This window comes from Dreissena polymorpha, chromosome 6, assembly GCF_020536995.1.
Source record: "Dreissena polymorpha isolate Duluth1 chromosome 6, UMN_Dpol_1.0, whole genome shotgun sequence".
Classification (NCBI taxonomy): domain Eukaryota; kingdom Metazoa; phylum Mollusca; class Bivalvia; order Myida; family Dreissenidae; genus Dreissena; species Dreissena polymorpha.
In genome coordinates, this window is record NC_068360.1 from 55,921,206 (window position 1) to 55,937,085 (window position 15,880).

General features: G+C 36.8%; 1 protein-coding gene across 1 annotated transcript; it reads left to right on the top strand.

The window, feature by feature from the left end:
- Positions 1-1,212: 1,212 nt before the first annotated feature.
- On the top strand, positions 1,213-14,466 carry LOC127835327 (uncharacterized). Its single transcript, XM_052361695.1, has 11 exons — positions 1,213-1,292; positions 3,357-3,476; positions 5,286-5,418; positions 6,625-6,856; positions 7,431-7,640; positions 7,877-7,963; positions 8,437-8,496; positions 8,790-8,812; positions 10,278-10,365; positions 10,876-11,088; positions 11,769-14,466. The coding sequence occupies exons 3-11, from the start codon at positions 5,342-5,344 to the stop codon at positions 11,847-11,849; spliced, it is 1,071 nt and encodes a 356-aa protein (XP_052217655.1). The 5' UTR covers positions 1,213-1,292; positions 3,357-3,476; positions 5,286-5,341; the 3' UTR covers positions 11,850-14,466.
- The last annotated feature ends 1,414 nt before the right edge of the window (positions 14,467-15,880 follow it).

A 15,880-nucleotide genomic window follows, 5' to 3' on the forward strand; every position in this document is an offset into this window, starting at 1 on the left:
GAGTGGTGTCCGTCTGCTGAGTCATTATTGCGGCTGAAGGAGAGACTTAAGCAGATTGAAAACAGGTGCTTATGGCAGTGTTTCAAAGCGCAACACAATTTTAAGGTGCAGCGAGTTAGTTAAACTTCAAGAGCTCCGGTACCTGCGTGCTAGAGAACTGCTTATGGCAGTGTTTCAAAGCGCAACACAATTTTAAGGTGCAGCGAGTTAGTTAAACTTCAAGAGCTCCGGTACCTGCGTGCTAGAGAACTGCTTATGGCAGTGTTTCAAAGCGCAACACAATTTTAAGGTGCAGCGAGTTAGTTAAACTTCAAGAGCTCCGGTACCTGCGTGCTAGAGAACTGCTTATGGCAGTGTTTCAAAGCGCAACACAATTTTAAGGTGCAGCGAGTTAGTCAAACTTCAAGAGCTCCGGTACCTGCGTGCTAGAGAACTGCTTATGGCAGTGTTTCAAAGCGCAATACAATTTGTAGGTGCAGCGAGTTAGTTAAACTTCAAGATTTCCGGTACCTGCGTGCTAGATAAATGCTTATGGCAGTGTTTCAAAGCGCAATACAGTTTGTAGGAGCAGCGAGTTAGTTAAACTTCAAGAGCTCTGGGATCTGCGTGCTAGAGCAGGCTGGGACTGGGTAGATGTACAACGAACAGATAATTGCTAGATATAAGCCGTGCTCTGTGAAAAAGGGGTTTAATGCATGTGCGTTCAGTGTCGTCCCAGATTAGCCTGTTCAGTCCACACAGGCTAATCAGGAACGACACTTTCCGCTTTTATGATATTTTTTTGTTTTAAGAAAGTCTCTTTTTAGCAAAAATCAAGTTTAAGCGGAAAGTGTCGTCCCTGATTAGCCTGTGCGGACTGCACACGCTAATTTGGGACGAGATTAATGTACATGCATTAAACCCCTTTTTCACAGTGAACGGCTCATATATATTTATCCTCCGATCTTTCAAAAGAAATTTCCGAAAGAAAAATGCCTAAGTTTACTGATTTCAATCAAACGCAGTGTAAAAAGAGAATATCGCTGTGTTCCACGATTAATGTACAAGTTGAACGCAGTTTATATTTACTAACGAATAGTATATGACGCTGATTCATCGTGGTGATATAAAAGTCTATTGAGTGATTTTATCGTTTTTAAATCGTCCCTTCGATACAACGTTGATATATATATATCAAAGTTATTTCTCTGTCCGTTACTTTATTACGTCAGAGGCCTGTTGGTCCACGGTCGCCCAAATCATTTTGGCCAATCAGAACACTGATCTTGAATCAGGGGAGAGGATAGGCTATAGTAAGTGGTGGTGATCTCCCTTTCTGTTTTGAACTTGTTTAACAAGGGTTTTTAGAGAGTCCAGAGAATTTTATTCTCGTCAGTATTTTATACTGACCAAAGCTTACATACTATAAAACAGCTGTTGTTGACCAGAGACTACGTTGCAGTTTAAGAGAACCGCGTTGCGTGACATTTAATCGTTTGAAAGTGCTCGTTTAGAATTTGTAATTTGATTTCGCGACGTTACCTATTTAAAAACTGACGTTGTTAAACTTGTTTGGAAAATCCAGGTTCGGATTGTATTTGAATTCGGGCGTTTGTTTGTTGTCGTGTTGTATTTTGAGTTTTTAAACTTCCCCAGGGTTCGTGGAACGATGTCCTTTGTTATCCTCATACCGACAATAAATAAATTTTGATTTGATTTGATTCGGGAAGCCTTTTGTTTATTCTGGAATCCGGAGAACTGCCCCCTTATTTTAAAGGTGGCGGAGAGGTGCCCCCCCCCCCCAGCAAATCGGTAGGGGCGGAGAACTGCCCCCCCCTGTCAGAATTTAGTAGGCGGATATCTGCCCCCCCCCATCAAATCTGTAGGGGCGGAGAACTGCCCCCCCCCCCCCCCCCCCCGGTGTCATATTAGTTATTAGTTACGTAGTGAAAACAATACTTACGGGTAATTTTACGTTATTGGCGTACACATTTTATCCGGTAACAAATTAATTTAAGTACAAGTATATTGCCATTTATCGAACTGAATAACACAAATTGTCTAGAGGCATGTGATAATACTGTTTAAGGCCCTTGGTACGCATCTTCACCACTCACTATACATGAATGCCATGTAAAAGTCGTGTTTTAATAAGAGCGCGAAACATAGTCGAGATCCACACAGGAAACGCGTGCATGTTAATACTGGCCATGTGTCGCAACTATATATAGACGTGCAACTCAGTACTTATGGAGGAAAAGTTACATCGGAATTAATTTACATTATAAAGATAGTATTGACCCATGGAAAAAAAAAACGTAACTAAACGTATAAAAAAGTAAATTAATAGGCAAAGCAAAGGCAATAATTTAGCTGACTTGAAGAAAAAAGTAAAGTGAAGTCGAATTAATAATCAATTTATTTATGTTGTTTAGTTAATTCATGTGAAATACAAAATAACATACATAAATACACACATTACATGCATACATACATTCACAGTTACAATCATACATACATACATTCAGACATACATTAAAAAATATATACATGCTTACATAAACGTTCAAAACATACATTCATACATACATACAATCTGCAACAGTTAGCATTTTGAGCAGATCATGTCGACATGCCAAACAAACAAAATCGGTAACAGTTGCTTTAATTAGCAGCTAATTAGGCAGGCAGAGAACTTGTTACCGTTAACGATAAGCACCGCGATCTTTTAATTGGTAGACCGGACCGACCTTAATTGTTAAGAACTTGTTAGCTTTGAATAAAGCGGCATACGGGTTTATTATATTGAACCGTCCAAATCCGTAATTGGCGAAAACAAACAAATAAATTATTGTTTTCAGCTTGCATACGGATGGATTAAATTGCATGCTAATTGTTTGTTTTGATTACGGGGAAAATATCAAATAATTCAGCCGCGAAAACTTTTTATTAGCAAAAAGTGATTTGTTTTTCTTTGTTAACATAGACGAAAATCACGTGATTATCAAGATGGCGACGTCCATGCCGAGGCAGGTATTTTTTTGCCGTTTTATAACTTTAATACTTGTACAACTTTATATTACTTTTGAAATTTCACTCAATTTCCAGACATAATAGCAAGAAAGTTACTGGCGTTATTGTCATTATAATACTCGTTTTATATATAGCCGCGAAATTTCTTTAATTTGGGGGCACTTCTCCGGGTCATCAATTCTGACAGGGGGGCAGTTCTCCGCCCCTTATTAATCAGCAGGGGGGCAGTTCTCCGCCCTATAAAAAAAGAGTGAGGGGGCAGTTCTCCGCCCAGTGAAAAATCTTTGGGGGCGGGGGCAGTTCTCCGGGGGGCACTTCTCCTAGAGCCGTTTATTCTGTTTCAGGTGAAGAACATGTCTGGTGCAGCAGCGATGTTCGTGTTCTTATTGCCGGGGATTCCAATGTCCATCGTTTGAAGTCTGCATGTCCTCCAAATGTAAGGATTGACTTTCTGCCCGTATCTGGTGAATAATTTTTAACTGTTTATAGTTGAGTGTGAGACCCAACATGTTTCTGTGGCATGCTGCTTTATATTACCCCTTTTACTGTCTTAAATAGTCTATATAAATTGCCGCCATAATCTTTTGATGATTTTTGCGTTGGCATAATTATTTTAGCTACTGTCTTATACTGCAGTGGGGACGATTGAACTTTACCGGTACGCAACACTTAACATCAAACAGCGTACTCTAACCCTTAACACCTAACACATAACAACTTACGCAACACCTTATTATCCTATATATTTCTTTAGTATCGGGGGCTACTGCCCCCAAACCCCCGCTTTGTCGATGGTTGTAAACAACTGCGTACCGGTAAAGTTCAATCTAGCCCTGCAGTGTTTGTTGCTGCCTTTGGAAAAAAGGTTGCTAATTTTAATAATTATTTGAAGCTTTGTGTACCAAATAATTGTTTTTATGCCCCCGGTAGGGTGGCATATAGCAGTTGAACTGTCAGTCTGTCCGTCCGTCCGAACACTTTAATGGTCATAACTTTTTCAATATTTAACATAGCACCGTTATATTTGGCATGCATGTGCATCTCATTGAGCTGCACATTTTGAGTGGTGAAAGGTGAAGGTCAAGGTCATCCTTCAAGGTCAAAGGTCTAATATATGGCATATGTCCATCCGTCCGAAAACTAACATTGGTCATAACTTTTTCACTATTGACGATAGCAATTTGATATTTGGCATGTATGTGTATCTCCTGAGGCTGAACATTTTGAGTGGTGAAAGGTGAAGGTCAAATGTCTAATATATGGCGTCTGTCCGTCCATCCGAAAACTTTAACATTGGCCATAACTTGTTCACTATTGATGATAGCAACTTGATATTTGGCATGCATGGGTATCTCCTGGAGCTGAACATTTTGAGTGATGAAAGGTGAAGGTCAAGGTTATTCTTCAAGGTCAAATGTCAAATATTCCGTCCGTCCGAAAACTTTAACATTGGCCATAACTTTTTAAATATTGAAGATAGCAACTTGATTTTTTTTTTATGCATGTGTATCTCTTGGAGCTGAATATTTTGAGTGGTAAAAGGTGAAAATCAAGGTCATTCTTCAAGGTCAAATGTCAAATATTCCGTCCGTCTGAAAATTTTAACATTGGCCATAACTTTTTAAATATTGAAGATAGCAACTTGATATTTGGCATGCATGTATATCTCATGGAGCTGCACATTTTGAGTGATGAAAGGTCAAGGTCATCCTTCAAGGTCAAAGGTCAAAATTTGTAATATTGAAGATAGCAACTAGATATTTGGCATGCATGTGTATCTCATGGAGCTGCACATTTTTGAGTGGTGAAAGGTCAAGGTCATCCTTCAAGGTCAAAGTTTGAATACATGTACATGGCTTCAAAGCGGTGCAATAGGGGGCATTGTGTTTCCAACAAACGCATCTCTTGTTTTTAAAGAAATGCTTAAAACTCCACTGAATATTGCTTCAATACCCAAAAAGATATTTTACCCTAACAGTTTCATGGTATTTACATGTACACGTCATGTATATTATTACACTGATAAAACATGTATTATGGAATCAAGCCAAATACCCTTTCTGCTGTAACCAAAATGGGGAAAAAGATTGCAAATCCAGAAATTTGACGCAACATAGAACAAGTGAGATAAATATTAACAAAGATAAGCTTGCTTGTCTCGAACATAGCAATGATGACTATTTTTCATAATATTCAATAACAAATGACAACTCAAGAAAAATTATTGCAAATGAAAACCAATTCCAAATGGAAGATCTTATTTTACTATGCAGGTGCAAAGTATGTGTCTGACCGGAAGGGCTTTAGAAAGCTGCTGCATCAAGAGCTGATGTCAGGTTGTTACGACATATTGTACCTGCATCTTGGCTCTAACGATGTTTGCTGCAAGGATAGCAATTTCTACCGGTATGTTGAACAGTAATTTTTCAGTTTTAGTTTTTATTTAACCTTTTTACCTTAGCTTTATTGCAGGGAACGCACTATGCTTATTGAGACACTCGAGTCTGTTCCTGGGAAGAACCAGAACTTGGTGTTTATGGAGAAGATAATGAGAACCTCCTAACTCCCTATCACTAGGCGGACACCACATCCACTACACCATTATGCTTTTACATTGGCCTGTGTTATTGAATGTCCACACCAACCCCCTAACTAGAAACCCTGGATCCGCCACTGAACAGCTTAGCAGCATGAATAAAAATGAGCTTGATCAACTTAGTATCACTTTCTTATTAGATTTTTTGGATTGGCATTTTAATGAAATAAAATAAGTTAGTTTCTCAAATATTTTTGTAGTTGTTTGTAACTTGTTATGCCCCCGGTAGGGTTGCACATAGAAGTTGAACTGTCCGTCAGTCAGTATGTGTGTCAGTCTGTCCGTCCGTCGGGAAAAAAAACTTCAACGTTGGCCATAACTTTTGCATTATTAAAGATAGAAACTTGATATTTGGCATGCGTGTGTACCTCATGGAGCTGAACATTTTTAATTGGTGAAAGGTCATCCTTCAAGGTCAAATGTCAAATATATGGCGTCTGTCCGTCTGAAAACTTTAACATTGGCCATAACTTTTTCAATATTGAAGATAGCAACTTGATATTTGGTGTGCACGTGTATCTCATGAAGCTGCACATTTTGAGTGGTGGAGGTTCAAGGTCATCCTTCAAGGTCAAAGGTAAAAAAATAAATACAAAGCGGCGCAATATGGGGCATTGTGTTTCTGACGAACACATCTCTATTTAATAATTGTTTGTGATGGGAAGATAATACAATGAGCAACTAATACCATTACCTTATTATCCCTTGCCATAGGAGGATGGATATTGTTTTGGGGTTGTCTGTCCGTCTGTCTTTCCATCTGTCCGTCCAGCACTTTTGTGTCCAGAGCCATATCTTGGAAGTGCTTTGGCGGATTTCATTGAAACTTGGTATGAGTATATATATGGATAAGAGGATGCTGCAGGCCAAATGGCATCGTACACCATCTGTTAATAGCAGAGTTATGGCCCTTTGTTTCTTAAAAAATGCTTCTTTAGTGTCAAATATAACACTTTTTTGTCCAGAAGCATATTGGCAGGGTATATCAATTCAATGAATTTGCTTGTTATTTTTAGTTGTGTGACTGAGATCCTTGATGTTGTATTCAGTGTGTGCACTGAAATACACGTGGTGCTTTGCGTGATTCTTCCACGTGATTTTGATGTGAGAATGTTTCCCCGATGGCCACTCTCAGGGGCACAGTTGAGGAACTACTGCCAGTGGATAAGGAGCGCAAACAGCATGCTGTGGGAACTGAGTCACCATGTGCCTTCTGTGAGATACATGGACTATGCAGCAACTAAACAGGTATAGGGAAAGATCTAGAGTGAAATAGGAAGTTTCTCAGCAACTGTTGCATGGAATTTCATCATCATGAAACTTAAAATAAATATATGCATCATTATACTGCGGTGGACCAATCCCAAATTCTGTTCAGACATCCTTCTTTGGTCAAGAGATATGCCTCCTTAATTGGTGAAAATTGACTCATTGAGCAGTTTTGTTGCAATTACTGGTTTCTTAATAACTTTTACATGAAATATCATGAATTTTAAAATAGATGTATTACTTTGTGGTGGTACACTTGCACGTTTTGTTGGTTTCAGCTCTAGAAGTAAAGCCCCATAATTAAAGATATCTGCCTGTGCTGTAATATGGAAGTTAATGAAATGTATTATCATTTTTTTAGAAGTTCTTGTATAAGTTTTGTCAGGATGATCATTTTGGTCAGTTCAGAGTTGTACACTCTAATTGATTGAAACTAAAATATTTTTTCATTCGTTGAGGGAAACCAGTTCATTTAATTTGCTGCTTTAATATCTTAGTTATGTTTAAAACAAATTAGTACGGTAACTATCAATAATCAAAATTTAATTTTAAGAAGTCCCTGTACTTGTCCCATGATGGACTACATCTGAGTGCTGAAGGGGCTAGGAGGTGTTTAGCATCCAAACATGACGACCTGCCAAACCAGCTGTGTGTGGAGGCTGCTGTTCAAGATCCTACAGAATGGCCAGCTCTCTCAGCCACGGAAGTACCGGTTCAGGAGCATGACAGCACCATAGCACTCTTTTCGGATATTGTGCAGACTGTGAGTTTAGTGCTACAACAAAGTGGACTGCATTTATGAGCCATAAGCAAATGTGATTTATGCACAAAACTGCAATTCTGCGTCAGGCTAAAACCTTAACATTGACTCTAAAATCAAAGCGCTTCCACCTACAAATATTCATAACAATTTGATTTTGCTGTAATGTTTATATTTTTGATTAAAATAAGCCGTTTAAAAAAAGTATAATACCTGTATTATGGTTAAATAAATTGTAGGGAGCTCAACCAGAGATTCAAGACAAGGTGGATGCAAGTGAAGTACCAGTTCCCAGGGACATTAAGCCTCAGACACATAAAATAACGGTAACTTTTCTATGCATTTAATCGTACAGATATTTCATCATTCTTAATGAACATTTATAAAGTGATTGCAATCCAGTATTGATTGCTCATATGGCTTGTTACAGCCTATAAATTAATGTTATGTCTAGAGCCGTAAAGCTGGGCACCCTGTCATGTCTCTTTTTTAGCCTCGCCTTTTTGCCTCTGATCAGCACCATAATGCCCTTCATTATTGGTAGCTGTAAGGCAATAGTTGGACTGCAGGTCCTATACTTTTAAAGCAATGCCTTTAATCATCAAAGAGCATTGTTTGTCATTAAGTGGTAAACATGAAAAGTTCAACAGATGTCTTTGTGTGAAAGCCAGACCATAGAGTTGATGTCATAACCATTCAGTTATATCAGAACATAACATTCTGTAATTGTATAAAAAATAAACTAGTTAGTTTATATAATTTTGTTTTCCATATTTTCACACACACAATTCATTCTCAGGTTGTCACAGCCAGAGCTAAGAGGTCTGCAACCAGAAATGTCAAAAGATATGGAAAGAAGGTAAAAAATACTGTTAATTTCAGATAACCCTCACTGTTTCATTGTGGAAATGTCCTACTAATTCTTAAAACAAGTTTTTTTTTTGTTGAAAAAAAAACCACAACCAAACCTATTTTGAAAGTAAAATATAAGTAAAAGACCATATTAGTGTTATTATTTTGAGGACATCTTTCCTTTCTGTTGTCTTCTGCATATTATTATATAATTGTTGTTATTTTTCAAAATAGTCAACTTTGGTGGATGAGGTTTTGCACTTATGCCATGCCTGTACATGCATGTGTAAATTGTTTCAGTTGGCAAAGAAATGCCACACAAGGTATATAAAGCTTGATTGGTGCATTTGTTATTGTTGAAATTTTTGTTTGCATGTACATGCATGTGTTAATTGTTTCAGTTAACAAAGAAATGCCACAATGTTTAATGTGCTTCATCCTATAACTTTGAAACTTTATATGTAGCTGCACCTTGATGAGTTATACATGCCACACCCTTTTTTGTGTCACTAGGTCAAAGGTCAAGATCACTGTGAACTCTTAAAAAAAAGAAACTGCACCTGCAGCCGAGCGTTGGCACCTGCTATGCGGTGCTCTTGTTTTTATTCATCATCATGTTACTGGTAGTGAAATATGTGTGAAATAAATAGCCATAAAATACCGATAGGGAAAGCACAGTAAATAAATGCAGATTTATACATGTTATCAAGGAATAGGAAGCTTGTTTGGTGCATTTTGTTTTGTTGTTTTTGCTTTCGTTGAAAAAAATCTATTTGTTAACATTTACATGTATTATATCCTTGAAGTCATTAATTTCTGGCACATCTTTTTATGCCGCCGAAGGAGGGCATATAGTCTGTCTGTCACACTTTACGTTTAGGTTTCGAAAAATGCTCATAACTTCTATGTCGCTTCAGATAGCAACTTCATATTTGGCATGCATGTGTATATTGACAAAGCCTTTCCATGCGCACACAAATTTTGACCCCTGTGACCTTGACCTTGAACTTAGGGTCTGCGTTTAGGTTTCGAAATCTGTGTTTAAGTTTCGAAAAAAGCTCATAACTTCTATCAAGCGTTTATAGGGGGCATAAGTCATCCTATGGTGACAGCTGTTGTTTACCTATATATACATAAATGTAATGCATTCTTAAGTAGTTTCATAAAAATCACCTTTCTTAATGGAATTACATACAACATAAACATATGCCAACATAAGGCACTCATTGTTGCTTTATTTTTAGACACCCCAACAATATTTATTAGAGAGGCTGTTTTCGGAGAAAACCCGAGGTATTGTCATAGCCTGCTCGTCGTCCACCGGCGTCGTGCTAAAACCTTATCATTGGCTCTAAAATCAAAGTGCTTCCACCTTCAACTTTGAAACTTCATATGTATATGCACCTTGATGAGTTCTACACACCACACCCATTTTGGGTCACTAGGTCAAAGATCAAGATCACTCTGACAAGCTTTTGCAGCCGAGCATGGCACCCGTTATGCGGTGCTCTTGTTTTATATTAAAACTTGCTGCATGAATGCTATTACTGCAGTAACTCTCTTGTTAGTTTCATGTCAAATAGGTTTAATCGTTTTGTTAGTTTTATATTGACGGTCATTGGAATTAGTGGTCGTCCAATATTGTCCGGGACAACAAAAATATAGTTCAGACATAGTTTCCCTTTTTTACTGGATGGCAATTTTTAGCCTGAATGAATATTAATTTTACATGATTATGCATTCACAGACACTGCATTAATGATCCTGTTTTTTCGTCATGCATTAAAGGTCATGCTGCAGTGGATTTGTTTACCTTGACATTACTGAAGATGTGGCTGTTTTCCTGCCTGCATACAAGTTGAATGGCTTATGCTTGGTACTAATTTTATGACGATATGCTCCATACTTTTTAACACTTTCCATCTTGACAATTTACATAAATATTTCTTTCATAGGTATTTTCATTACTTTGATTTTAATATAAATCAGCAGAATGTGTGTTTGATTCATCTGTGTCCTATTTGTATGTATCATAATATAGTAATTGGTTCAAGCATGAAAGACAATGATTGCCCTGTTTATATGACAATATATTTGTAGCATGCCAATTGATCTGATAGCATGGCACAATGCTATAAACAAATTTTATGTTTTCATTAAAAAGAATGAATTTAATGAAAGGGATGTATTCACATTATTTCAAATCATCTTCAAAGGTATACGCTTTTCAAATTATATAACCGGTAGTAATTTGTAAATATATATAATGAAAAAAAAATCCAAAAAACTCTGATAATGGTGGAACCTGTAGGGGACATACATTGCTTGGCAATAGTCTTGTTTGTCTAGTAAGTATTGTATTAAAGGAAGGGTTATTCTATTATAGGAAGATGAAATCAACGTGCCATCCAACATCCATTGCCACCGAGACACTGAAGAGACGCCCCAACAAGATGACAACGCCGCAAATGAAGATAAAGTCAATGTGCCATCCCACTTCTTTTTCCAACGAGACACTGACGAGACGCCCCAACAAGATGTAGACACTTCACAGCTTCTTCTTATTCTTTCAAATGACGTTGAACTTAACCCTGGACCGGTGAGATATTCCTGCCTTATAATAAACAATATTAGTGGGCAAGTTCCTTAATCAGAGGAATTTTAACCTTGTTAATGTTCTATAAATAAATAAATATATATATATATATATATATATATATATATATATATATATATATATATATATATATATATATATATATATATATATATATATATTATATGTGTGGTTAGGGTAATTTGAGGAAGGTGCTAGTTTGAAATTATTATCTTATATATTGACCATTTTCTATTTGTATGCCCCAAGATCAAATGATCGGAATATATTGTTTTTGGCCTGTCTGGTTGGTTATAAGAGAAATATAAGTACTTTACTAAATTCGAAGGTTTGTAGGCACTTAAACTTATTTAAATCATATACTCACATGTGGGAAGATTTAATTCATACAAATATTGATAACAATGATGATGAAGAACAGCAGTTATTTGATGACAATATTGATGATGAAATGCCTGTTTCGGTTACATTAAGTACTGCTGCATACAATAACTTCAATGAGGAATCTGGACTTTGGAATTTTAAGTGTAGAAGTAAACATTCTCCCAGACTTAAAGACAATAATGAGTTAAGGAAAAATATCATAAAACGTGATCAGTGGAATGATTCTAACCTTGTTCGATGTTCAGATGGCTGCCTAAAAGGACCTGTATTATTTCCAGATATTCCAGACAATACCGGTCCCTGTGGAAGCGGTTGGCTCAAGCGAGAAGATGACGATAATTACAGTGAAAATGGACTGACCATACACGAAAGACAAAGGACATTAAATATTTACACAAATTTTGCACCTGTAAAATGTGACATTCATATACGTGAATGCTATAATTCAATTAGTAAGCCATGCAGAATTCTTTGGGATGAAGGGGACTTAGATTGTTTACATGTATTAAGTAGGGATACAGCAGCAGGAGATGAAATAGGGTGGGAATTTGTATCTATGGTTATGAATTCTAGTTGCACTTTTTCCTCTTACTGCCAGTTTAAAAATGAGATGTATAAAACTCGCCACAATAAGGCTAGGTTTATGGATCAAACAGTTTTTTTTAATTTTTGGTTCAGTTGGGCTTCAAACATGAAAATAGATTATTCTAAAGTTGAAACTTCTGCTCGAGGAACATCAACATTATTTCTTTGGTTCTGTGCAGACCATGGACATTGCTATGGTTTCCACATGACTGGGGCAGAAGGAAGAAAAGATCCCGCATTATCACTCTATAGCTATTTAGAAACCCCTCCACAAGACGTGTTTTATGACTTTGCATGTAATTTACAAGAATATTGCCTAAACAGAGAAAGTAGATACTATAAAAATGAACTTTTTTTTCATGACATTTTCCATGGCTACTCCCACAAATGTTCTAGTGCTTTTACAGCTAGCAGACTTCAAGGCTTTGAATCTGTAAAATCTGAAATATGTGAACAATTCAACAGCTTTATACAGTGCATTAAAAGGTTGGCCCGTCAGATGTCACAGTCACACTTTTGCTTTTACCTACAATTCTTTTTAAATGAATGGAATAAGAAGAAAAAGTTATCATATGAAAAAAGATAAGAATTGCTTTAGCTGGGTTAGTTTAATGTGATACTTAAATGATCTATAATTTTAAGTTCATCTGAACTTTGAATACTTACTATTGCATCTTTTGATGCTTTTTTCTATTTAAAGACTGAGCGAGTAAACACATACTATGTATTATTATGCAATAATTGTTTTGTGTTTATATCTCAACTGAGCATAAAGTGCTCAGGGTGAGCTATTGTGAATGGTCTTGGTCCGTCATGGGTCAACATTTTTTACTTAAACAACATCTAACCTCTGTGCCAATCTTAATGAAACATGGCACGAGTTTTCTTTCATGAACCTCTTTCAAAGTTGTTAAATGAAATGCATTCCATGCATAAATCTGGTTGCAATGGCAACCAAAAGGAAAGCTTATATATTTGGCATAAAACATCGTCTGGTTGACCTCCTTCGTGAATTTCAAAATATGCTATACCCAACTCACAGGCAAATTTGTCCTTATTTGCTCATAGTGAACACTTCTTTTAAATGGCCAGGAAGAGAGTTCAAGTTTATAGACAAGAACAACAGTCAGATGAGCGATATAGTGTCATCATGGCACCTTTATAGCTGAATCATTTATGAAAAATTGTCAATTATATGTTCTGTGACTTGTATGATTTGCAGTATTCATTTCGCTGTCTTCATGCACCTTACAAAAGCCATTTTATTATCAGTGTTCCTGATTCTGTTGTAGCATTTATTCTTGAAATTCGTTATTTTTCATATTTTTCCTAATTGTTATGCTCCCGAAATACAATTTCGCCGGAGCATATAGTTTCCAGTTTGTCCTTCCTCACTAGTTTCCCATAGCACCTTCAATTCTTTACCGATCTCTTTCATATTAGGCATGTAGGTACCTTGCATGGACCTTAACCTTTTGATGAGGTCACTGGGGTCAAGGTCACCAAGGCTAATAATAGATTTTTCCGTCACACTTTTGTCACAGTTTCTCGTTAATACTTTAACGATCTCTTTCATATTTGGCACGTAGGTACCTTGCATGACCTCTTCCTTTTGATGAGGTTTGAGGTCACTGGGGTCAATGTCACCGAGGCTAATAATAGAATTTTTTAAGGTGGTTATTAACACATAGATTGACATCATCGGGGAGCATCCATCAGTTTCACTGATATTCTTGTTGTATGTTATATACGTGATCATAGATACTGTAAATTTTGTCTTATGCGACATGTTTATAATGTAGAAGATGAGTACCCTGTGTTTATGCAGTGCCCATTATATAACACAGATATGATTTGTTTATTCCGCTGTGTTTGAATGAAATGGAAACTTTGGTTTGTTCAATATGTTAATGGCCGATGAAAATGACAAGCACATATTTTTGATTGCAAAATGTGTGTATGTGCATGCTAATATATAACAACTACGTAATTATCATGCAAATTAGCTGTCATTTTAATTCTGCATGCTTGTATTGCATTGTTTATTTATATCTGATAAAAAATACTGATTCTTAGGTTACTTTATAAGTATGTTACTATTTTGCATGCTTACATGTTATAGGTAGTTAATTATAAAGTAATCCTTGTTTTGGTGGTATTATAATGTATAGCAGCATTTGTTCTACGAAAGTGCATGCGTGTTGCATCATATGACTTTGTTTTCTTTAACTATTCAGGTTATTTTATATAATTATGAAATTAAACTATGTATTATGGCCCTGTGGCCTGACTGCAAATAAATATTCGTATTTGTATACAGTTTTTGTAATGTGATGTATGGTGGTATCATGTTGTTTCACTTTTTGATCAATATAACTATTATGCATACAATGTGTTATTATTCTTACCTCAAAGGAGCCATATCAATACAAATTACAACTTTCCTTCAAGTGAACAGGTTGACACGAGTGACTGGTGTATCGGGCATATCTAGGTTTTAAAAATGACAATGAGATTTACTATACGGTTAAACATTGTTATAACTGGTGACACGATTACAAGCGGTACATTTACCGGTAGTTTCATACAAATGTTACATAAATTCATGTGCCATATCAAGTACAAGCGGCACGTACATCGATAGTTCGCATACCCATGTTCAAGTAATATCTATTACAAGAGACAATTGTACCTTAGTTGGCATAGTCATGTTCAAGTGAACAATGTCGCATGCGTGATATCATTCAAGCGTCACGTGTATCGGTGGTTTATATACGCATATTCAAGAGATCCATGTCGCATGCGTGACATAACAAGCGCCACGTGTACCAGTAGTTTGTATACCCATGTTCAAGATACATAACGCACGTGTGATATCAATTACAAGCGGTACATGTACTAGTACTTGATATAAATGACGAGCGTCACTTGTAACGGCGGTTGACATACGCATGCCCAAGAGATCCATGTCGCCTGAGTGATGTTCATGGCAAGCGTCACGTGTACCGTTAGTTGACATACGCATGCTCAAGAGATCCATGTCGCCTGCGTGATGTTCATGACAAGCGTCAAGTGTACCGATAGTTGACATACGCATGCACAAGAGATCCATGTCGCCTGCGTGATGTTCATGGCAAGCGTCACGTGTACCGTTAGTTGACATACGCATGCTCAAGAGATCCATGTTGCATGCGTGATATTAAAGGGGCCTTTTCACAGATTTCGGCATTTTTTTACGTATTCATTAAATGCTTTATATCGATAAATGTAAACATTGGATCGTAAAAGCTCCAGTAAAAAATCAGAATAAAATTTAAAAAAGGAAAAGAACATTGCCCGGACCAGTTTCGAACCAGTGACCCCTGGAGTCCTGAAGTAAAAACGCTTTAGCCTACTGAGCTATTCCGCCGAGTACATATTCGTAAAGTATTTTATACCTTATATAAGCAATCTTCGTAGTTTCGCCAAATTTATCGACAAAAACAGAACTCTCCAAATTATTCAATCGTTTCGCGTTGCAACGCTTTATAATTTTTAGGTTTTAAATCGTCAAAAGATGCATATAATGGCTATATTAGACCATGGTAAAGGTTCAGTATTGCTGTTTCCTCCTCACAATATCATAACTAAAACGAAAATTTGCGAATCTGAAACAACTTTTTCATTTTGTCAATTTACCAAAGCGTGAAAAGATCCCTTTAAATGGCAAGCGTCACGTGTACCGTTAGTTGACATACGCATGCCCAAGAAATCCATGTCGCCTGCGTGATATTAATGACAAGCGCCACGTGTACCAGTAGTTTGT